We start from the raw sequence: 21,785 nt of genomic DNA on the forward strand, positions 1-21,785 counted from the left end.
CTGGCAGCGCCGCAGTGGTGGCGGCGGGGGCCTTGGCGACCAGGCTCCCTCCCCTTCCTCCATCCTCCCCTCGCCGTCCCCCAGCCCGCCCCACTGCCGCAGTGATCACGTCGTCGGAGATTTCCATCGGGGCTCGGGGGGCGGGGCCTAGGGTGGGGACGGAGCGGTGGGGCGGAGCCAGGGGGAGGAGTGAAAGTTGGAGCGCAACAAAACCCAGCACCTCCGGCGCGGTGCCGCCAGACCTGCGCCGCGACCTCCACACAGGTGGTCGCGCCGGGCTTCGCGGCGATGTTGCCCAAAGTTCTCCTGGCCCTCCTGAATATATTCATGATTCTGCAGGCCAGGTGAGTCTCCAGCCCGGGTCCCCGCGCCCTCAGTGCCCACCTCCCCTGCCCTGGGAACCCCACTGGCTTCCCGACCCTCTCCCTCGCTCTTCCGCGCACTGTGCAGCAGGCCCCCCAGTCCCGCGTCCGCTCGACGCTCAGCGGCTGCCATCGGATCTATGGGGTTTGGCCGTCCCAGGCCGCCCCGGGGTACCCGGGACGAAAGGCGCAGGGATGCCTGTCCTGTCGTCCCAAGCATCGTGGGCTCCCTGAAAGGTCCCTCCAAACCACAGGGGTACCCCAAGGACTCAGCGCGGAAAAGAGCCATAGTGTACGCTAGCGGAGCCTTGCACACCTGGGGTGGGGGGACCACTGGCTGGGGGGGGGGGCGAAGTGCGTCGACATTGTATCAGAGTAGCCTAGTGTGTTCTCTGGAGCTCACAGTTTTTGGTTTCGGGGGGGGGGGTTGTTTGTTCTGTCTTTGCTTTTCTTTCGGAGCGCCTACTGAGGAAACAGGGCAGGATGCCAGGCAACTCTGACTTTACTTGCTTCCCATCCCGTCGCTCCTTTAGGTGCCCGTCGCACCCTTGCTTTGGCCTAAGGGCTGGTACAGCACCTCTCCTCCACTTTGAGTGGCTGCAGGCAGCATCAGCAACCCTCCCCCGCACCCCCACTGACTCTTGGGATGGAGCTAGGAATGTTAATGTGTGCTTTAAGTCTTGGATCTCACTCCCCTTCCTTGCTTTAGCTTTCCCTGGAGTAGCCACCTTCATTCACGCGCGCCTTTCTCACTCTAGGACTTTGCTAGAAAGATTATCCCCTGAATTTGTGGCTTTTTAAGAGGGAAGATGATTACTTGCTGCTCCTGCTTCTTTTTTTTTTTTTTTCTATGAGACGGCTTCTTGCTAGTGCAAACTGTTGCAACTTCCTAAGATTTCTGATGTGTGGAGCTTTCTAGAACTTTCCGAGACACTGGATTTGTACCTTGTTTATCTGTTTTGGGAAGGAACAGGATGACTTCTCCCCCTCACACCTGACTGAGTTAGCTGCTTTGAGGAAGGATGGCATGACTCCCTGATGAATATCTGCTGCCCTAAGGTGGAGATGGCCAGAGCAAGGGCTTGCAACTTGTTTCTCAATGTATATTAACAATTACCAGTCATCATGTCGGTCTAGGTGGGATTTGTGCTACTTGAATAAATCTAAACATGGTGACTGTCTAGGGCCAAAGATGGCTGAAGGGAATAGGAGGGGGAGGGGATGAAAGAAAAACAACCCTTCTAGCCAAGGTGGGGGGGGGGGGGAGGAGGGGAGGGCTGCAGCAACTGACGTTCAAACCCTGTCAGCATGGCAACCTGTGATGTCAAGAGAGGAGGTGACTGGGAAATATGCTGGGCCATATTCAGCCAGCAAGCCTCGTTTTGGTCCAGGATCAGCCTCAAACCGGTCCAGTGTAGGACTGGTTTTGAATTGTTATTCTTTCTAGCCCTGAAAATGAGATTGATGGCAAGCTAGAGAAACGTATATATTTATAGGAGATGCTTAACTTCAAAGATCCCAGGATGAGCTGATTTGTTTATTTTAGCTGGTAAAATCATAGTGTGGGGTCAAAACAACCTCAAGGTCCTCTGGTATGATTTTCTTAGCAGATTTCGTCCAGTGACATGACACCTCTTATGGGCCACCATTTTCTCTCCTCCTCTCCACAATGCTGGCCTTCACCTCTTGAGAGGACTAAGGGATGAGATCTTCCCACCCAAAAGATTTGCAAAGCCTCAGGGAAGAACACCTTTTCTAGATATGGCATTTAAAAGTGAAAAATCTTTTCCCAAGTCCAGTCTTCCTTCATCTGTTATGACAATTAGCCACTTCACAAATGAAAAATGGCACCTAGTTAACACATCTGGATGCCAGTTAACCAATTCTAAGACCTTCAAATACTGCAAAAAAAACACACACAGAAACCCAAACCTCATGCTGCTGTCCATATAGACAGTCTCCTGGGTCTGAAATAAAGGGGCAACACCCTGCTTTTTTACTCAGTTTACCTCTTACTTTACAAAGCCAGTGTGGCCTAATGGCCTAAAAAAATCAAAGGAAAACATACAAATTTTAAAACCTGGAGATTGTGACTGAATACCTCAGTGGATTTTCACAATGTAAACATGCTCATGTAACTGACACCCACATATGGAATTAAACATTAGCAGCCACCCCCACCCAAACCTCACAAAATGTCTCCTTCCTCTACAGACTCCTCCCCAAAGAAGACCACTTTCCTGCCTTCCAACATCACACACTAATTTAGGCTGATGGTTTTTTAAAAGGCTTTTAATTATACATGTCGGCAAAGATACATAAGAGTAAAGGGACAATTACGCTGAATCTCGCATACCCACTACCAGCCACTGTATCTATGAGCTACTGTCACTTATTTTGTGTCCCCTGCCTACCACCCATGTCTAGCTTTGTTTATTTTGGAACAAATCTCAGATGTCATATCATCATGTGTGTAAATATTTTAATTTTTAAATGATTTCACAAGTGTAAAACATTTTATCACATTATTGCCTCAAAATTTAAGAATAATCTATTTATGCTTCAACTATGTTGTCAGTGTTTAAGTTTCGGGGGGCTTTCTTGTCATTTTATTTAAAAAAATCAAGAACCACAGTAAGATGCATAGATTAACAGCTGGAGTGTCTTTATTAGGACAATTCTATTAATTGAAACCCCTGGAAAAGTGCTCACGTGTTATGTATACAGCTGGTGAGCTGTCAGAAAATGAGCACAGTAATCTTAAGAAAGTCAAGGATTGGAATATGCCCCAAACCTCAGAAAGGTCCCTGGGCTCCTTTCATCATTACTGTCCAGCAAAGGTAGTACTACCTTGACCCTCTGACCCTTTGGGGGAAATTGCATACATTACCAAATGAATTTTTAAATTTAAAACATACACACACACACACACACACACACACACACATATATTGTTTTTCTTATTGCTTGTGCTCAGGGTGGATTACTGCTGGCCCACCATTTTGTGAATGACAATCAGTCACGGGGCAAAGGAGTCCTGCTTTCCCTCAGTACTGACACAGCCACAAAAAGCTGCTCTTTAGCTTGCCTTCCTCTACCTCCTGTCCTCAATATAATGAGCATTAAAAAACCTGCAAAAGTGTACAATATTTCCATGATTTTCTAGTCCTTTTGGGGAGAGGCTGCTCTGACTTTCTGGAACATTCCTCAGCTGCCATGGTCCTTGGCCTGACCAATTCCTGCCCAGGTGAACAAGAGACCCAACTAGTAACAGTCCCTGATTGGCCAGAGCTCATATATTCATTTTATATAGAATATCATTTGTGAATCTGGCTCTTATTTTTCTTGACTTTTTATGAAACAAACAATTATAAAAGGAGGATAGGCTAGAATGTCTCAAGAGAGTGGCAAGATTTAAAAGAAATTAACAAGTATAATCTGTTAGTGCTTCCGAATTTACTATAACTAGTCACTAATTAAGCTTCTCATTGCAAATATTTTGGTTTTCTTTATCCTGACAGGCAGCAGCTGCAGCCGTACACAGTGGAGGGCAGGGCTTCATTTCTTGTTTATATTCTAGGCTCGGAGGACATCTGACTACACTGAATAACAAGACCAGTGCTCGTGATGATTTCGTCTATGGCCCCCAGCCTAAGCCCCAGCCTAGGCCCCAGCCCCAGCCTAAGCCCCAGCCTCAGCCTAAGCCCCAGCCTCAGCCTCCTCAGCCTCACCCTCAGCCCCAGCCCCAGCCCCGCCCTCAACTTCTGCGTCACCCTCACCCTCAACCCCAGCCCCTGCCCCAGCCCCAACCCCAACCCCAGCCCCAGCCCCAGCCCCAGGTCAATCATCTGGGAAGGAAGCTCCTGTCTGAAGAAACAATGCTGAATGTTACCGAGACTGCACGCACAGGTAGCAAACTGCCAGAAGCTTCTCGAATCCTGAACACCATCCTGGGTCACTATGACCACAAGCTGCGTCCTGGCATTGGTGGTAAGTACTAGAACAAAATTCTTCCCCTCCTGGAAGTGGTGAAGGGTTGTGGGCATGTGGGCTTAGTATATAGAGGAGGGAGGGAAGAAATGGGGACTGTGATCTGACAAATGCCACAGACCTAGGTTTACACCTTTTCTTTCTCTCACCCTCAGTTTTAGTCACTATCCAATGAGATACCTAGAATAAATGATTTATTGGTAAAGTATATCTCCGATTCATAACAGTGCCTGAGATGCCTCTTACCAGGAAAGAAGACATAAGGAACGAGGAGTGGACATGTGTCTTCCACTCCTCAAGTGCATGTTTGATGCTGACTCTCTCCTACTTCTGCTTTCCTTGCAGAGAAGCCCACTGTGGTCACTGTTGAGGTCTCTGTCAACAGCCTTGGCCCCCTTTCCATCCTGGACATGGTGAGTACTGAACTTTCATTACAGTACTTTCAAACCAGGGGCTAAGATAAGGGGCTTCCCATATACTCGTGTATTGTATTCTGTTTCTCTAAAACAAGGTGGGATGTTGTTTGGAAGGGGGCGGGGGAAAGGTTTTAACCATTGCTAACTTGAGCATACAGCCAGAAAAGGTAAGTTTGTTTCTGCTGGAAGAGGACCTTCAGAATTGTGATCAAATCTTCAGTCTTTTGCTTCAAATAAAGAATAATAAAGCAATTTAAAACCCACACCACAATGAAATGGCTCTTTTTTCCTGATAATTATTTGTAGAAACTAACTCTACAGTCAATACCTCTTGTTCTATGAATGTTTCTTTAATTTGATTCTGGTTGCTTTCCTTCCTGTCCACCATGTCAACAGGATCTTCAGCTAGCTTTCATCATCTCCCACCTAAAGCATACCAAGGCACTGAGAATGTGGCTTGGTGGTACAGTGCTTGACTAACATGCATGAAGCCCTGGGTTCGATTCCTCAGCACCACATAAATAGAAAAATCGGGAAGTGGCGCTGTGGCTCAAGAGGTAGAGTGCTAGCCTTGAGCAGAAGGAAGCCAGGGACAGTGCTCAGGCCCTGAGTTCAAGCCCCAGGACTTGCAAAAACTAAACAAACACACAAACATGTACACTTATCCTGGTCCTATTAAGCCAGCCTCCCAAGTGGTATGCCACCCTCCTGCAGTCCTCATGCTCATACAGTGCTGAGCATAGTTTCACAGTGTAGAAAACAAGGCTGTCTCTGGCTGTGTTCTTTTTCACCTCTTTGGAGACCACATGTTTTGGCCACATTAGAATCTGTACTATCACAGAAGACCTGAGCCTCTGAAGTAAGCCCTTGTTAAATCTCTTTCCTGTTTTAGATGCCATTGCTTAATTTTCTTACCTATCAGAAGCCTTCTTCCGGGCCCAGCTTAGATGGCGCCATGTTCATTGGGATTTCCCTGACTTCCACAGCACCTGACTGTACCCCTCTATCACCACATTCCTCTCTGTACTCTCATATCTTTCTAGTTTATATTTATTTTTCCTAGTTTATCTCATAGTCGTTATTTGCCACGTATCTTTCTGCTGTGCTTTCTACACTATGGACTCATTGGGGCCAATAACTCAGTATATGGTAGCTGAGCAAATGAGACATGAAAAGTACTCTAAAACTCACATTTGAAGAGTTTGAAAATAAGGAAGACTCTGGTAACAAACTCCATTGTTGCCATAGTCTTGTCTAGACCCAAAGTGGGGAGGTTTAACATAGGCACTGGCACCAAACAAGCACTGTGTGATTGGGTAAGCTTAGAGTCTTGCCTTTGAGGCAGACTTTGCTAATAGGCATTGGAAGGTAAGTGGCATTGATGACGAAGAACAAGGTGTATACATAGGTTCTGTGCATGAGTGAGTGAAAGAGTTCTTCCATGATACTGTCTTTTACTCTGGGTCTTGAGACACAGCGTACAATTACGTATTATTAGATAACAAGTTATCTCTACAACACAGTGTCTTAAAACAGTGAATGTCATTTTGTCAGAGATTATGTGTTCCAGGAAACTGGATATAGCCTAGCTGTGCTATCTTTCAGTTTCACAAGTCGGAAACCGAAGTATCAGTTAAGGTTGGGATGTCATCTGAAGGATCAACTGCAGAAGGGTTTACTTCCATGGTCAACAAGATTCAGTTTTCCCTGACTGTGGTATAGAGGCCATTTTGAGCCCTCGCTATGTAGAATTCTTTATCAAGTTGTTCAGAATATCCTCCTTGTTTTCCCCAGAACAATAATGTATGTGAAAGGGTGCTTAAAATGAAAGGCATGAATTTTCTGTAATGTAATTTTGACAGTAACATCTAACTGTATTATGTTCATTAGGAACAGATCATTAAGTTCAGGATTACAATACAGAACAAACACCTAGAGGTAAAGATCATTGGGAGAAAGCTCCGAGTCTGCCCATTACACATGGCCATGATATTTTCCTGTCTGAAAAAGTAAAGCCTGTAACTCCTACATGGAGTGCTGAGAATTAATAAAGAACAGAAGCATGAGAGCAGATAGATATTTTGGAGATTCTGTCTGCATTTTAAAATTGGTTTGGGGGTTTATTCTGACTTTCCCCTCAATGCCAGATTTACCTTTTGATGTTAGAAATGTGCTTTCCACTTTAACAAGTTTAGTCTCCTTCTGTGATTTAACTTTCTAATTAGGTATGAATTTAGCAATCAATTTTCTTTTTTTTTAGTATTGTTTATAAAGTAAGAACCTGTAAGCCCTAAGAAAAAGCTCAAGGTCTTATGTTTTCAAAAGACTGAGGTCTTGTGTTTCCACCATTTTGGTCATTGTTTACTCTTAATAGGAAATTTTGTTCAGGTCATGAATTGGGGAAAGTGTATACTAGAAGCAGTTTTTGCCCTCTGTTTTACTGTTACAGGGTAAATATCAATAAACTGACTTGCCCTACATTACCAACTGGTCCACTTTTCCTCAGTTGGTGGTGGCTAAATTTGAGATTTGGAGAATATACACACATTGATAAGCAGAGCCAATGATCCTAAATAGTTTGCTCTGTTTCCCGGATGAACAAGCCTCCTATAACACTTAAGATTAGTTGAAACTTTGTGGCTACAATCTTTTTGCAATTTGTGTGACATATAATTTGGGGACACCACTATTTATCATCCTCAAAAACCCTTTTGGCAATGACTACTAGTCCCACTTAAGGCAGTTGATTGATCTCTGCTTGCCCCATGTCTCTTAATGCTGCCACTGCCCTCACCCGAGGTGACAAGCCTGAAGGATTCACTCAACTAATACAGAGCCCACTAAACTTGACATAGCATGCACAACAGAGCCAACAACTTGATTTTCTACAAAGTTGTGAATCATTCTTTAAAACTCCTAGCTAAACTTTGGGAAACTAACTACACTACTTGCCAAATACCAAATTTCTTGTTTCAGCCGAGCTAAAAGAAATCACTCCTGACCCCTTCTATACCATCAGGAGCTCACCAGTTTTAGCAGCACCTTTGGGTCACCTTTTGTCCTCATAGGCAAAGCAAGCAGGGAGTTTTCACCTATTCATTGAGGCCTTTACTGGCCTCCTGCATTTGGATGGTTACCCTTGTTTGATGCAAAGGGTACTCAGAGGAAATACTTAAGGATACTGGTGAGGAAAATGGGAATTTTACACCCAAAGGGATTTTTGACGTAAGTCAAGGCCTTGCCACGTAGGGTTATAGTCAAGGCGCTCTGGGTGACAGAGCCAGTGTGCTGCCATTGGCTGTGTGCGTTTGGACAGCTCCCTATCTTTTCAAGCCTCAATTTTTCCCTAAAACCAATAAAAGAAATGAGGTAGGCTACCCTTCAGTTCTGCTGTTTAAAATAGCTGCTTACATCTCTATTTGTTCTCTAGTGCCAATTTCAAGCTTCTTCTGCCCTCCCTATTAAACATCCTTCTTGATGATTAACAGTTTATGGGATGATAGACAGTATCTGGAAACCAAATAATTATGGATATATGAATGCATGTGCACACACACACACACATACACACATTCAGAGATTACTGGCACACATTTCAAAGGAAAAATAAAGCAAAAAAAAAAAAGGACTGTGATTGTCTATGTTTAGAAATGTGGAGCTAGGTTACCATTTCCTGTGACTCAAAGCATTTCATCTTTAAATGTAATTCTGGGGAATGTACGCTTGAAGTTAATTAATATCTATGCTCCCCAAATAAAAGTGAAAAAGGGAAAGTTGATCATATAGAATCAAAGGTGTGTGTGCACATGCATGTTAAGTAATTTGAAGGTAGGATCTTTTATTTATGGTAGCTATGTGGGGCTGGAAAGATGGTGACCTCACTGAAGTAACACCACAGCCCTACATAAACAGCATGATGCGGTGATAAGCTGAGCTCATGCAATTAAGCCACTGTCACAGGTCTGTTTCTAGATGAAATATATTTTCCCTGACTTTTGTTTATGTGAGCGTATTAGTACTTTCCTGGAAATGGAAAGTTCCTACACTCAAGGGCATGCTGCTTTCCTCTGTGGAGGTACAGGGGTCTATTTGTGGCGCAAGGTCTTTGCCTAGTGATTAGAGGAGGAAGGATCACCACGTCAGCTTTGGACACAGGAGACTGAGGGGGAAGGAAGGCCTGCTTGCAAATCATTTTAGTCCCCCTTTAATAAAAAACATGACAGATAAATATGCAAATTCCAACTGAGGCCACAGAAACATTTATTTAAGACTTTATTTGTCATGGATAGCATTATAGGAAAAAAATAAACTAAGATTAATTGTCACTTGAACCTAACAAGTGTCATCTCTGCCATATTCCTGCCCTTAGACCGATTTCAAGGGCACATTGTTTTGGGGGATGTCACTTTGTTTCATCCTAGCTATTTCCCAGTCTTTTACGTTGATGTGATTCCGTGTTCCTAGGTATGGGCACAGTTCTCACATATCATTTTTAGTGATCAAGTCCTGTGTTGTCTATGAAATTTCTCTTACTCTCACTTGTGCAGTATCAGGAACAACCCATATGGCTGCAGTTACACAAACCCTTGTCCCTTAAGTAGGTCCTGAGGAGAATCCTCAGAAGCTAGAATATTAGAGCTAATTATTGCTCCATTTCTGTGACCATATGAATCACCCAGCTTGTTAGCAACTATTGAGAGTAGAAAGGGGCTTGGAAAGGGAAAGGAGGGAACTCTATTTAAAAACTTTCTTCTGCTTCAAGCACTGTGAAAATGCTGTTAACTACTGCATGATGTGGGGACCTAGCTCCTGTTGCTACAGTAAACAAACCAGTGCGACTGACTTCTTGGCTGGGATTATTATTACTCTTGGTAATCTGTGAGTCCTTTCCAGTCTCTGGTGTAGAGGGGCCTCATCCAATTCCTGCTTCTTACTCCATTGATCCATTTATGCTGCCACATTGCCTTCCAGATCCGAGAATAGGGAGTGTCAAAAATGTATTTGTATGTGAATATCCGTTGTCTCCATAGCCACCAAGTGTGTGGTTTTCTGTCCTTCCCACCAGGAATATACAATTGATATCATGTTCTACCAGACCTGGTATGATGAACGCCTTCGTTTCAATGACACCTTTGAGTCCCTCGTTTTGAATGGCAACGTGGTGAGCCAGTTGTGGATCCCGGATACCTTCTTTAGGAATTCTAAGAGGACCCAAGAGCATGAGATTACCATGCCCAACCAGATGGTTCGCATCTACAAGGATGGCAAGGTGTTATACATGATTAGGTATGGCAAGTCTTTAGTGTCTCACCTTCAGGGACTCTCCTTTTCCTTCTGTGAATTTTAGCCTAAGTCTTATGGGCAGATATGTCATCCTGAATAGTATTTCTAAGGGCCTATGTAGATTTCTTAGGTCAGGAGATCAGCCTCTTCTATAGAGATATAGACACCGAGGCATCAAAATCAGAGACTGTTTAAAGTCGTGCACCAAGTTTGTGGCAAGGCTGGGACAGGTCTCCAGTTACTTGGATCCCAGTGAAGAAGTCCCTGAACTAGTATGGACCAGTATATCTGTCCTGCCTGAACAATTCCATCCCAAGTGGGCACTGGATGTAAAGACACGTCCACGGTGGTGGAATTGTCCAGGTGGAGCAGCAACACAGCAATTGGAAAGGTACCTAAAAGTAGGTTAGGTATTTGCGTCAGTGATGGGGGTGTGGGGAGGGCATGAGGAATGGGAAACTTTGCAGGAAACTGGAAACTTGGGAACTGGGCTAGTCAAGAGACGAAAGCATCTAAGTCAATCCAGACACTTCTCTGATGATGGATCTCAGAGTGCACAACACTTCCAAGCTGTCCTTTCTCTCTTTTTGACTCTCCTTTGAGCTTTTGTCTTAAATCCTACTGTTGCCATTTATTGAGTGGATGCACAAGTGCTCAGAGCTAGCCTAATGAGGCTCCTTTCTCCCTTCCAGGATGACCATTGATGCGGGATGTTCACTCCACATGCTCAAATTTCCAATGGATTCTCACTCTTGCCCTCTGTCTTTCTCTAGCTGTGAGTACCTTGTTAGGTTTCTGGGGATCCAGAGATATACTGGGCCCCTCTTTTTTTCCCCTCTTTGCCCTTCACATTTTTTATGCTTCTGCTTTTCTCCAAAGATGCCGCTATGGTTGTGCATGCCTCCACCCTCCATTCCCCATTCTCATCTCTCCTGGCAACAATACTGTGCTGCTCTATGTGGTTTCATGTTGGGTTTTCTCCTCCCTGCCTTAAATTAGTCATCTGCTTCTAAAGTGTATCTGAAGTATGTCTGCTCCTCTCCATCTCCATCTTAGTTTAGAGCTTTGTCATCTTCCACTTGGACAGTTGTAACATCTTCACTTTGAAACTGAACATGCCCCAAATTCATTGTCTCTTCCTACCTGCTACCTCCAAACCAAGTGTGTTGTTGCTGTGTTCCCATCAGCCGCAATGAATAGCACATCACCCACCTTGTTGTTCTAGCCAAGGACCTTGATGCTTTTGTGTCCCTAGCCTACCGCTTCTATTCACTCCATACATCTTGCTGGTGTTCCCTCCAAGACTCTGTTGAACCCATCTATTTTCTCTTTGTTCTGATTGTCATGGCTTTTCCTCCTGCTTACAGCCATTTGATTGTGCTCAGATTACTACACTAGCTTCTCATAACTGGTCAACTTGTCAACATGCCATCCTCACACAAGAACCGGAGTGACCTAGCTGAAGCATTGTCTAGACCAGGGTCACTTCTTCATTTCAAATCCTGTCTTAGCTCTCAAAGATCAATTCTAAATTCCTTAATATGGAACTTAAGGCCCTTCATGAACTGGCTTCTGCTCCTTCCTTCTGCAGAGTCCAGCCTCTGTAAACTAGTCATCCTGGAAGTTTGTCATTGCCACCATGAAGCAGGCATTGCATTTTCCTGTGTCACCTCCCACCCTCCTCAACCTTGTCTATGTGGAGAATGTTGACTTTTAAGACATAATGGGAAAGTCACCAACTCTAGGAAGTTTTTTCTGAGCGCATCCCCAAGGGAAACTTGCTGCTTTATTTCTCATTGTGCCATGGGTAGAGGTTTGTCAGAGTCATCCTAAATATCACAGTTGTATACTTAGTGTCTTAAACTGTGAACACTTGAGGGAAAGTTCATGCTTTTATCTCTGTCTACAGCCCAGGGTCTTTTATAAGGAATGCACAATAAGTGCACCTATTAAGTGAAGCTCAACCAACAGGTAAGAGAGGCAAAATCCCACAGCTGATGAGGTCTTCCAAACACTACTCAGGCTGAATCCATGCTGCTAGGAACTCAACTAGGCTTCCAATCTCATGTGCCCCATGTTGCTTTTCAGTTTCCTATACTGAGAGTGAGATGATCTACCAGTGGGACAATTTCAAGCTTGAAATTAATGAGAAGAACTCCTGGAAGCTTTTCCAGTTTGATTTTACTGGACTTAGCAACAAAACTGAAATCATCTCAACCCCAGCTGGTAAGTTCCATGGAAGCCAGGGCGAGGGAAAGGCCAAGGAGGGTGGCAAGGAGGATTAGATGAATGTTGTACAATGACCCCATGGAAATAATGAGTAGGATATGGCTCCGGTCTTGTAAATGCTAAGCACTTACAACTGTTTGCAGAGGAAACTGAGACTTCCTAACTATGTCCCAGTCTCATCTGCAAAGAAGTAAGTGCTTTGCCAACTCCTCAGAGAGGCTAGGTAAGTAGCTAAAGTTTTATGGTTGTCAGAATTTACAAGTAGCTTTTTCATGCAGAGTCTTCAGGTTCAAGGTCTTTGTTATGACTCTGACCTACTTGGATGACTTTTGGGGAATGGCAGTCATGTGAGTTCTCCATACCCAGAACCAATCCAAGATGGTTGAGTGGGAAGCAATGTCCCTCTTAATGGAAGGAGAAGGCTAGAGTCTTAAAGGCATCGGGTGAGGGATGCAGTCCTTTGGAGGAAGTAAGAGACGCTGCAGTGGCTGCTGGACATTGATCTTGAACGACTCCGAAAAGCACAAATTGCTATCAACAGCTTCACAGTGGATTAAACATGGACCTGCTGACTATTGTTTTTCTGATCTTTCTGGAATAAGGACAGCAATGAGAGGGGGTTTGTGTTCTCTTTCAGTTCTCAATTAGGTGTGAGCATCTTTGCTTGTGTTCCTAGGTGACCTGAACAAGGACCCAAGGAACCTCCCCTGGGTAGCTCCCACATCAGCCCTGGAAACCTTCTTCACATGCACTGAGAAAGTTCAGTGCAGTACAGATACTGACTGCCCTCATCATTTCCAGAATGTGGATGGAACAAGCCACCCAAGCAAGCCATTTGTCATGGGAAGCATCTTGCTTTGCTTTTATGTGGCTCAATAGAAAATCTGCTTTTGCTTCATTTCTTGAGTTGGTCCTTGACCAGCGGACACAGGCTTGCTCACCCAGCTACAGCTATGCTTGCACGGTACTAGGCAGGAGCTAAGGACTCCTTGACAAATGCCTTCCTTCCCTTATTCCCTTGAGGAAGCCATTTCTCTATCTTTTACTTGGGATCCTTGCTTTTCTGCTAGCTAACCATGGCCCTGCCTCTTTGCTTTCTGTACTTCAATTTTTCTAGATAGGTAGAGACACATCATCCAAAGTGGCAGAGAAGACAAGGCCCAGGGGCTCTCAAGTCACTAGTGGTTCCGTTTAGTAGATTATTGTACACTGGTTCAAAATGGTACCCTAGTGACTACAAAGCCTCCGAGCCAGCATCATCACCTAAAATGTGACAATAGGTAAGCAAGCACAAGCTTTCCTTGGGGAGAAAGGAAATCTTCTTTCTCTTGTGCTAGAAACTAGTTGCTCTTAAGTCACAGTTTATCTAGTGTCCAGGTTATCATGGGGACTACTTTTATACTCTTCCAATTTGCCCCTGATACTGTTTTCTTCAGCAGAAGCAGACCTGCCTGTTCATCTCCTAAGGCTTCAGAATGCAGTGGTAGCCTGTTGCTCTAAGCACCATTGCCCTCGAACCAGATAGTCTGCTTCAGGAGCTTCTCAGAAAGTTCACCCATGCCCCAGGCGACTAAATTACCTTTCACTGATGGCTATTGAGCCTCATTCAATGATCAAGAGTTCACTATCTTACAAGGGAGAGTCTTCCTTTTCTGCCCATCAGTTAAACTCCCTGTTCATCTGAAATTGGAGTTTCTGGAACTTCTACCCATCAGACCTGGTTCTCTTTCCCAACTTATATTAAGTCTCATCTCTCTTCCAAGATAACACATTTAACGCTGGGCGCTGGTGTCTCATGCCTGTAATCCTAGCTACTCAGGAGGTTGAGATCTGAGGATCAAGGTTCAAAGTGAGCCCAGGCGGGAAAGTCCATGAGACTCTTATCTCCAATTAACCACCAGAAAACTGGAAATGGTGATGTATCTCAAGTGGTAGAGCACTAGCCTTGAGCTGAAGAGCTCAGTGACAACACCCAGGCCCAGAGTTCAAGCCCTACGATTGCAAAAACAGAAACAAAACAAAACAAAACAAAAACCCACATACATTTGAAGAACCAATATTATCATCTAAGCTCCAGATCATCTTCTGTTTTTAGTGTACAGAGCCCTAGTTCCTTTTGCTCCCTTGTTCTTCCATGTTTAGGATCCAATGATCCTTCTAGGTGCAGTCTTCTGAACACAGACTTGACATACTGTGTCCTGCCTTCTGACAGTGCAATGATGACCATTATCTGAGCAAAACAGGTAAGAGTATAAGCACAAAATACACACACACACACACACACACACGTTTGTTTTGGGTCCTTAGCTCCAAAGATCATTCTTCCCTTATACGTATTTGTCCATTCCTCTGTAAGAAGAAACTGTGTTATAATTTCCTCCATTTGCCTTCATAGACAAATTTCCATGTCTTGATGCGTGGGGAAAGTTCTTTAGCTTACATCAATTAAATAGAGAAATTGAGTCAAGTAATAAATCTTCTTATGACTCAGCAGCGGGTGGGGATGGTTATAGCTAACCAGACGAGTCTCTTAAAATTGCAGTCAAGACCCTAGAACAGATTACTAGAGAACTAGGAATCTGATTAATTCATTCTGGCCCATACGCAAGTGTGGGAATAGCCTTTGCTTCAGCAATGGAGGAGGTCTAACCCAAAAGCTTCCACACTTAAAACAGTTTTCCCAATGATCCCAAGTTGCTCCTTTGCCTTTTTCTTGAAGAATCTGAGAGCTATTCCTCCTTGGGTGTCATTGATTCTAAGGTGAGTAGGAAAAGCTGCTCTCATTCAGATTCAGCTCACCAAGTCTTTGCTGGGTAGATTATTTCTATGCCATGGGCAGGTTCGTGTTCTGTTCTGCATTCCAAAGCTCTTCCCAGCAATAGTAAGAGTTATGGAACATCACTGGTTTCCAGCCAGATTTCGTCTTGGACAGCTAGGTACTAAGCTGTGTACATCCTATATGATCCCTGTTTTAAAGGGACTTCAGAGCCCACACAATTGAGTGCCAAGGAATTTTGTAGCATCACTGACGTGGGGATTTGGGGCTTACCCTCACAAAAGAGCCAAGATGAGAGTTGTTTAAAATGGAATGTCATGTTGACAGTTAAAAAAATGGTGCTTTGGGATCAGATAAAAGCCAAAACAAGACACAGAGGTGTTATGACATCATGCACAGTTAGGGGCTACTATAGCAAAGGGTAAAATACAACAAAGGGTAGAGCTGAATTTGCCAACTGGAGATACAGGTTGTCATTAGGACCTATAGGAGCCATTGTTCTGCAGCATGAGAACAAGAAGAGGGACACAGTGCTGTAGTGAATGTGAAGACCTCAGTCTGCCTTGTGGATGTATATTCTGGAGACTTGACATCTAGAGGGCTGACTGAAATTTTCATTTTCAGCTAATTCTACTTTCCTGAAAAACTCCATTTTAGTTAGGCATAATTAACTAAGAGCAGGAGGTTTTGTATTTGGATATGGGCATAAACAATGTTGGCTATCTCAGGAAATCAAAGCATGTAGGATTGGCTTTGGGAAAGTGTGTGTGTGTGTGTGTGTGTGTGTGTGTGTGTGTGTGTGTGTGTGTGTTAGATCCAGGTCACCTTAGGTACAGGTAGAGCAGGGATATATGGAGAGAAGTATAAGGCAGCCTATACTTTCTGCACTACAGCCTCTACCACTTTCAGCTAATTTCCTGACTGACGTTGGAGGGTCAGCAGTGCAGGTGTAATGCTGTGGTACTATAGATCACATGTGACATCTCAGTGGGTGTAGAGTCCTCAGAACTTTATCTGGATATCAGCTGTGTGGTCATCACATCAAGAGGGCTGTTTTGCTTTATTCTTTCACTTTTCTGTTGCTCCCCTGTCACCCAGAAAAGAAACATTCGGAGAGTGGGACAGTGAGTGGAGAAAGAAATAATTAAATTTCTGGTCCTGTGCCAGCCCTCAGTTGGTTATGGGGCTTCTCGTAGGTATCCCATCAGTTTCTTCAGGGCCTCTGTGTTGCACTGAAAGGTGCTTCTAGCCTAGGACTGAAGCAAGGAGTCCCATGGAGTGCACAGTGTGTATGTCATGCTGCACATCATGGTAGCACCGTAATGAAGTGCATTGTTCATGTCTTGCAGGTGACTTCATGGTCATGACTTTTTTCTTCAATGTGAGCCGGCGGTTTGGCTATGTTGCTGTTCAAAACTACGTCCCCTCTTCTGTGACTACGATGCTATCCTGGGTTTCCTTTTGGATCAAGAAAGAGTCTGCTCCAGCTAGGGCCTCTCTAGGTAAGATGGCCACGAGCTCGGGCATAAGCACACAGGATCAAAGCTATGAGCTAGCTTGACCCCGGCAGAGAACAGCATTCTCATGGTGTCCTGTAAACAGGCACTGCGCAGGTGCAAAGCTTATCCGGGCCTCACTACTTGCTTTTGCAGGGATCACCTCTGTACTCACCATGACTACACTGGGCACCTTTTCTCGTAAGCATTTCCCGCGTGTTTCCTATATCACAGCCTTGGATTTCTACATTGCGATTTGCTTCGTCTTCTGCTTCTGTGCTCTGTTGGAGTTTGCTGTGCTCAACTTCCTCACCTATAACCGGACCAAAGCCCATGCGTCTCCAAAACTCCGCCATGTATGACTTGGGTATGGGAGTGGTAGCTTTGTAGCAAGGGCGCTGAGGTTATGGCTGGTGGATAGCCAATGTCCCAAGTGACAGGAAGTTCCCTAGGGTGGGGTTGGGATCCAGACCTCCCCGTGAGATGGGGAGGGAGTCTTGAGAGGCAAGAGGCTTAGACCAAGCAACAATGTGCCAAGGAAGTTAAAATTTTAGGAGAACCATCATCTTCCTTGACTCCCCTTGCTTGACTCCTGTGCATTTCTTCCTTTCCCTATTTTAGCCTCCGATCGCTGGCCGTGCCCATGCCCGTACTCGTGCTCGTGCCCGCGCCCGCGCCCGTGCCCGTGCCCGCCAGCAGCAGGAAGTGTTTGTGTGCGAGATTGTCACCTCTGAGGGAAGTGATGGAGAGGAACGCCTGTCTTGCTCGGTCCAGCGCACCCCCAGCCCAGGTAGCCCCCAGCGTTCCCGGAGCCCTTATTCCAAGGTCGCTTGCTATGAGTGCTGCAAGGGTTTCAAAAAGTATTTCTGCATGATGCCTGATTGCGAGGGCAGCACCTGGCAGCGAGGTCGCCTCTGCATCCACATCTACCGCCTGGATAATTACTCACGAGTTGTTTTCCCAGTCACTTTCTTCTTCTTCAATGTGGTCTACTGGCTTGTCTGCCTTAATCTGTAGGTGCCACCAGGTACCCTGTGGGGGCAGCCTCTCCAGTTCCCCGGGAGGTCCCAAGCCCCTTGCTAAGGGAGTTGGGGGATAGCAGCAGCAGCAGGACTACCTAGAAAGTATCTTTGCTTCCCTCTTACCCAAATGCCAGCTTAAGGAGAGTTTATCGGTCACTGTCCCCTTCATTCAGTCTCCTCAGAAACCCCTTTCAGGTAACATAGCACAATCTCTCTATTCTTTTAAGGAGCATTCATGATGCTCCACCCCCAGAATTGTAGCCTCTCAGTGATTAGTTCCCCCAAACCCTTCCCATGTATGAGCAGACTAGCAGACAGCTACTGCCTATTCCCCCAAACCCATTACTGCCTTTATGGTGCTAATGGGCCCAGCTTGACCTTGGCCTGAAAGTTTACAGGGCAGCAGTACAACAGGAGGAGGTGCCCATCCTTACATCAGTTGAGTACATTCTTGGTTCTATTTCCCTGCCCTCCATTTCCCTGCAGACAGATAACACTGGCATCACCTCGTTAGGAGGAGGGAGCCAGCAAGTGGACCTATGGAGGATGGTATTTTGGCTGCTGTGACACCTCCCTCCCCCCCGCCTCCATCTGCACTACCAATTCAATGCCCTGCATCCAGTGGGTATCTATTCTCGTGTTTGGTGATAGTAACAAAACCCCGCTTGATATGCCACCTTCTTCCTCCTCCTTGGCCCTTGTGATGTTGTCTGTAACTCCCCAGTGACTTTCCCAGCCCTGATCCAGGTGCTAGGCCTTGGTGATTTCTTGGTGCCAAGAAACTAAGCAAATTCAGTCTTGCAGCGGACATTGTTCGCCATTGATGGGTGCCCATCTGAGGCACAGCTTAGGAATCTGGCTGCTTCCTTGGCCATTGGACCCAAGAGCCAGTCCACTGTTATCCCTGGGGCACACACACAATCACAATCAATTGAATTCCCTTAAATTTGTATTGCACTTTACCTTTGGCAAAGCACTTTTGATAAATTGTTTCTATTTAGAGCCTCATAATGGCCCTGTGACATCTTCAGGGCAGGATTCTTATCCCAATTGGGCAGATGGTAACCTTGAGGCACAGATTTCTACGGGACTGTGGATCTCACTGAAAGCCACTCAGGAGCCCACTGTCACTTTCTAGACCACAGAGCAGGGCTACATACCTCTGTTCACTATGATTCAATTCTATCTCTTCTGCTGACACCAAAGTGGCAGGGCCCAGAATGGCAGGCTCTCCTCAACAATGGTCTGCTCTGTTAACTGGGCCTGGAGGTGCTCAGAATGTCCGTCCAGATTGAAACTCTCTTGGCTCTAGTCACCTAGTGAGATGAATTTTGAATTTGGACATGCCCCAATGCTTGTATATGCTGAATGAAATCTGTGTCTGTATTTTATGGGGGGTGGGTAGGGTAGGGTATCCATCTGCTTTTATCATCATCATCTGGAAAGGGGAAATATATGAATAAATATATCAGCAAAGCATTCAAGGTGTGGCTTGTTTCTTTAATGTCCAGTATTATTTGCAGCTTAGATTTTAAACCTTAAAATCTATAATGGAAACACTCATTTCCCTCTAGTATCTGTGATTCTCCACCCTACCAGACATTCATCAAATACTCTTTTCTCTTAGGTGGGAAGAAAGGGAAAAGAAAATCAAGGCATGTGGTCCCCTTCATAGATTTCCTGGCTACTTGCCCCTATGTTTCTCTTCCCTCTATGTTCCTTTTGCTTTGCCTATCACTTTAGATTTTACCTTACCAGAAGTAGAAAGTCTATAGTTGCCACAAGGCTCAGACTACACCACTGCCATGAAAAGATGGAGGTATTGTGCAACAATCAGTTCACAGTGGAGTAGGATCAGATCTCATAAATACTTACGCCTTGCCTTAGTTTGCAGCAAGCCTGGATATCTTGCTGGTATACATTTCAAGAATCTCCAAAGGTACATTGGGAATTGTTGGGCCTCACATCTTGTGACACATTAAAAAAAACTCAATAATAAGAACCCATGAGGAGATCAAAGTCACTGACATTTTTGCCTTAGAGTAATGGTAAACCCCTTTACCTATAAGAAACCTTCATCTTAGGGCTGTGGGTGTGGCCTCAAGTGGTAAAGTGCTAGTATAGTAAGCAGGAGGCCCTAAGCTGAAATTCCACTACTTCAAATTAAAAAGAAAAGAAAGGATACAAATAGAATGAAAGGAAATGAAAAAATTCCACATAATCCATATGTTCAGTGTGCAATTTTTGATGTCCTAACACATAGCAAATTGCAAGTCATTCACCATTCTGGAACAAGTGAAATAGTTCCACTTTCACTTATCTTAAAAAGAGGAATGACAGAAGACTTGCTCTAAGCACAGTAGCAATGTGAATTGGTAAGCACTCATATTTGTGTTTTGAAACATAGGAATCGTGCAAGACATTTTATAATTGCAGTACAATAACATTTCAAATGCATAAAATTCCTACCATTTGTAAGTCTTTAAAAGCCCACTTAATCAGTTCTTTAAAAATGAGGAAATTGAAGCCATAATTGGGAGTATAATGAAAAAATAAAATTAATGAAAAAAGCACTACACAGTAAAACCCATGAGATGCAGCCAACACTGCACTTACAGAAAAATCATAATTTAAGCATTTCAGCTCCTAAATACAGTGCAAGAGAAATTAGTTTGCCATTGCAAATGAGAAACTGAAAAGCTTAAAAATGTATTACAACTTACAGAAGTTTGGGAGAGGAAAGAGGAATTTGTAATATAAGCAACATAGAAAAGACCAGATAATCATTTCAAAAACAGTAAATAACATGGTGTAGCTACCTCTCTTTTTACATCCAAATTACTAGATTAAGGTATGTGCATGGTAGATGTTCAATGGTGTATCTCATATCAACAAGTTACTTGCAAGTTAATAAAATGATTACCATGGAGCTGAAACGTGTTATTTGGAGGTCAAGGGGGAACAGACAGACGAATGGAGAGAGGAACAGTGGGTGAATGCAGTCATAACATTCAATGTACATATGTGAAAATGGAACTAAAGATCGTGTTCAGACAGATGGGGGAGAATGATGAAGGGGATGCCATTGATCAACAGGTATTGTACTCATAAGGTGACATGGTCAATTAAAACCCTATTGTACAAACACTTAAAGGTAATAAAAATTACAGGGAAATCGTAAAGGCACTGTAACACAATATGGATAGACACGCTTCTATTCTTGGGATGGGAAAGGCCCTCCTAAGCATGATATAAAACACCAGAAATTATGAAGGAAAAGGTGGAAAAATGGGTCCAGACCAAGATATAATAAGGAAACCAAACAGTATAGCAAAAGACAGACTGGCAGAGGTCAATTTCATGAGAAAAAGTCACTGAGATCAAAATTATAGTTCAGGGACTTGATAAGATCCGTGTTGTGGGTCTGGAAATGCAGAAAGCAAAGTCAGCTAGAGGAGAAAATGGGAAACAATGAAGTCACAAGGGCTTCTGGTGAACAATGGTCAGTTCTGGAATCACTGCGATGGTCATTCTAAATTATTACAAATAGGGTCAAGAGGGTGGGCTCTTCAGTCCCTGACTAGCTGTGAGTATGAATTTGGAAAGGGTATGAATCAAGCTATATCTGAGAAGGGCTCCGTTGAGGGCTCTCGGCCTCCAACAATCTCAGGAGCTTGAGAATCAAGCTGTGCTGAAGGACAGGAGGGGGCATAGGGCTCAGTGCAGATGCTGCACCCCACTGTCCACTATAACGCATCCCTTTCCTTCAAGAACCTGGGTATGTTGTGCTACTTTTCCTGCAGAAAACACCAGTGAAACACACAACAGGCCTACTAATAGAGCTGGTCTTGAAACTGAACGTCATCATATCCCTGACCCATAGCCATTTGGGGGGGGGGGGGAGAGGGGAGGGTCTAACCTAAGGAAAGATAGCCACACTACTTTGTCCATATCATGAAAGTGTTTTGGTGCTTATTTCGACTGCCTTATCTTGACAGTTCTTATAGTTGAAGTTATCAAGGACCATCACTTTCTTTGTGGTTTTGGAGTCCATGCTTAGATGATATGTTAACACTTTATCAAGAGCTGTGGCAGGCTTGTAAATATGTATGGTGCAGGAATACTTCCGTGCCTACAAAGTCTCCCTTGATCAATGTGATGGTGTCTCCAGTGATTACCTTTATTAGAACCTAGTCCTCTGTATATCTTCA

General features: G+C 44.4%; 1 protein-coding gene across 1 annotated transcript; it reads left to right on the plus strand.

Annotated features, from left to right (window-relative positions):
* Positions 1 to 259: 259 nt before the first annotated feature.
* Gabre (gamma-aminobutyric acid type A receptor subunit epsilon) lies at positions 260 to 18,958 on the plus strand. The gene is made up of 9 exons (XM_048336462.1): positions 260 to 344; positions 3,943 to 4,352; positions 4,698 to 4,765; positions 9,834 to 10,054; positions 10,744 to 10,826; positions 12,140 to 12,277; positions 16,406 to 16,558; positions 16,709 to 16,908; positions 17,174 to 18,958. The coding sequence occupies exons 1-9, from the start codon at positions 289 to 291 to the stop codon at positions 17,567 to 17,569; spliced, it is 1,725 nt and encodes a 574-aa protein (XP_048192419.1). The 5' UTR covers positions 260 to 288; the 3' UTR covers positions 17,570 to 18,958.
* Positions 18,959 to 21,785: the final 2,827 nt, after the last annotated feature.

This window comes from Perognathus longimembris, chromosome 28, assembly GCF_023159225.1.
Source record: "Perognathus longimembris pacificus isolate PPM17 chromosome 28, ASM2315922v1, whole genome shotgun sequence".
Taxonomy (NCBI): domain Eukaryota; kingdom Metazoa; phylum Chordata; class Mammalia; order Rodentia; family Heteromyidae; genus Perognathus; species Perognathus longimembris.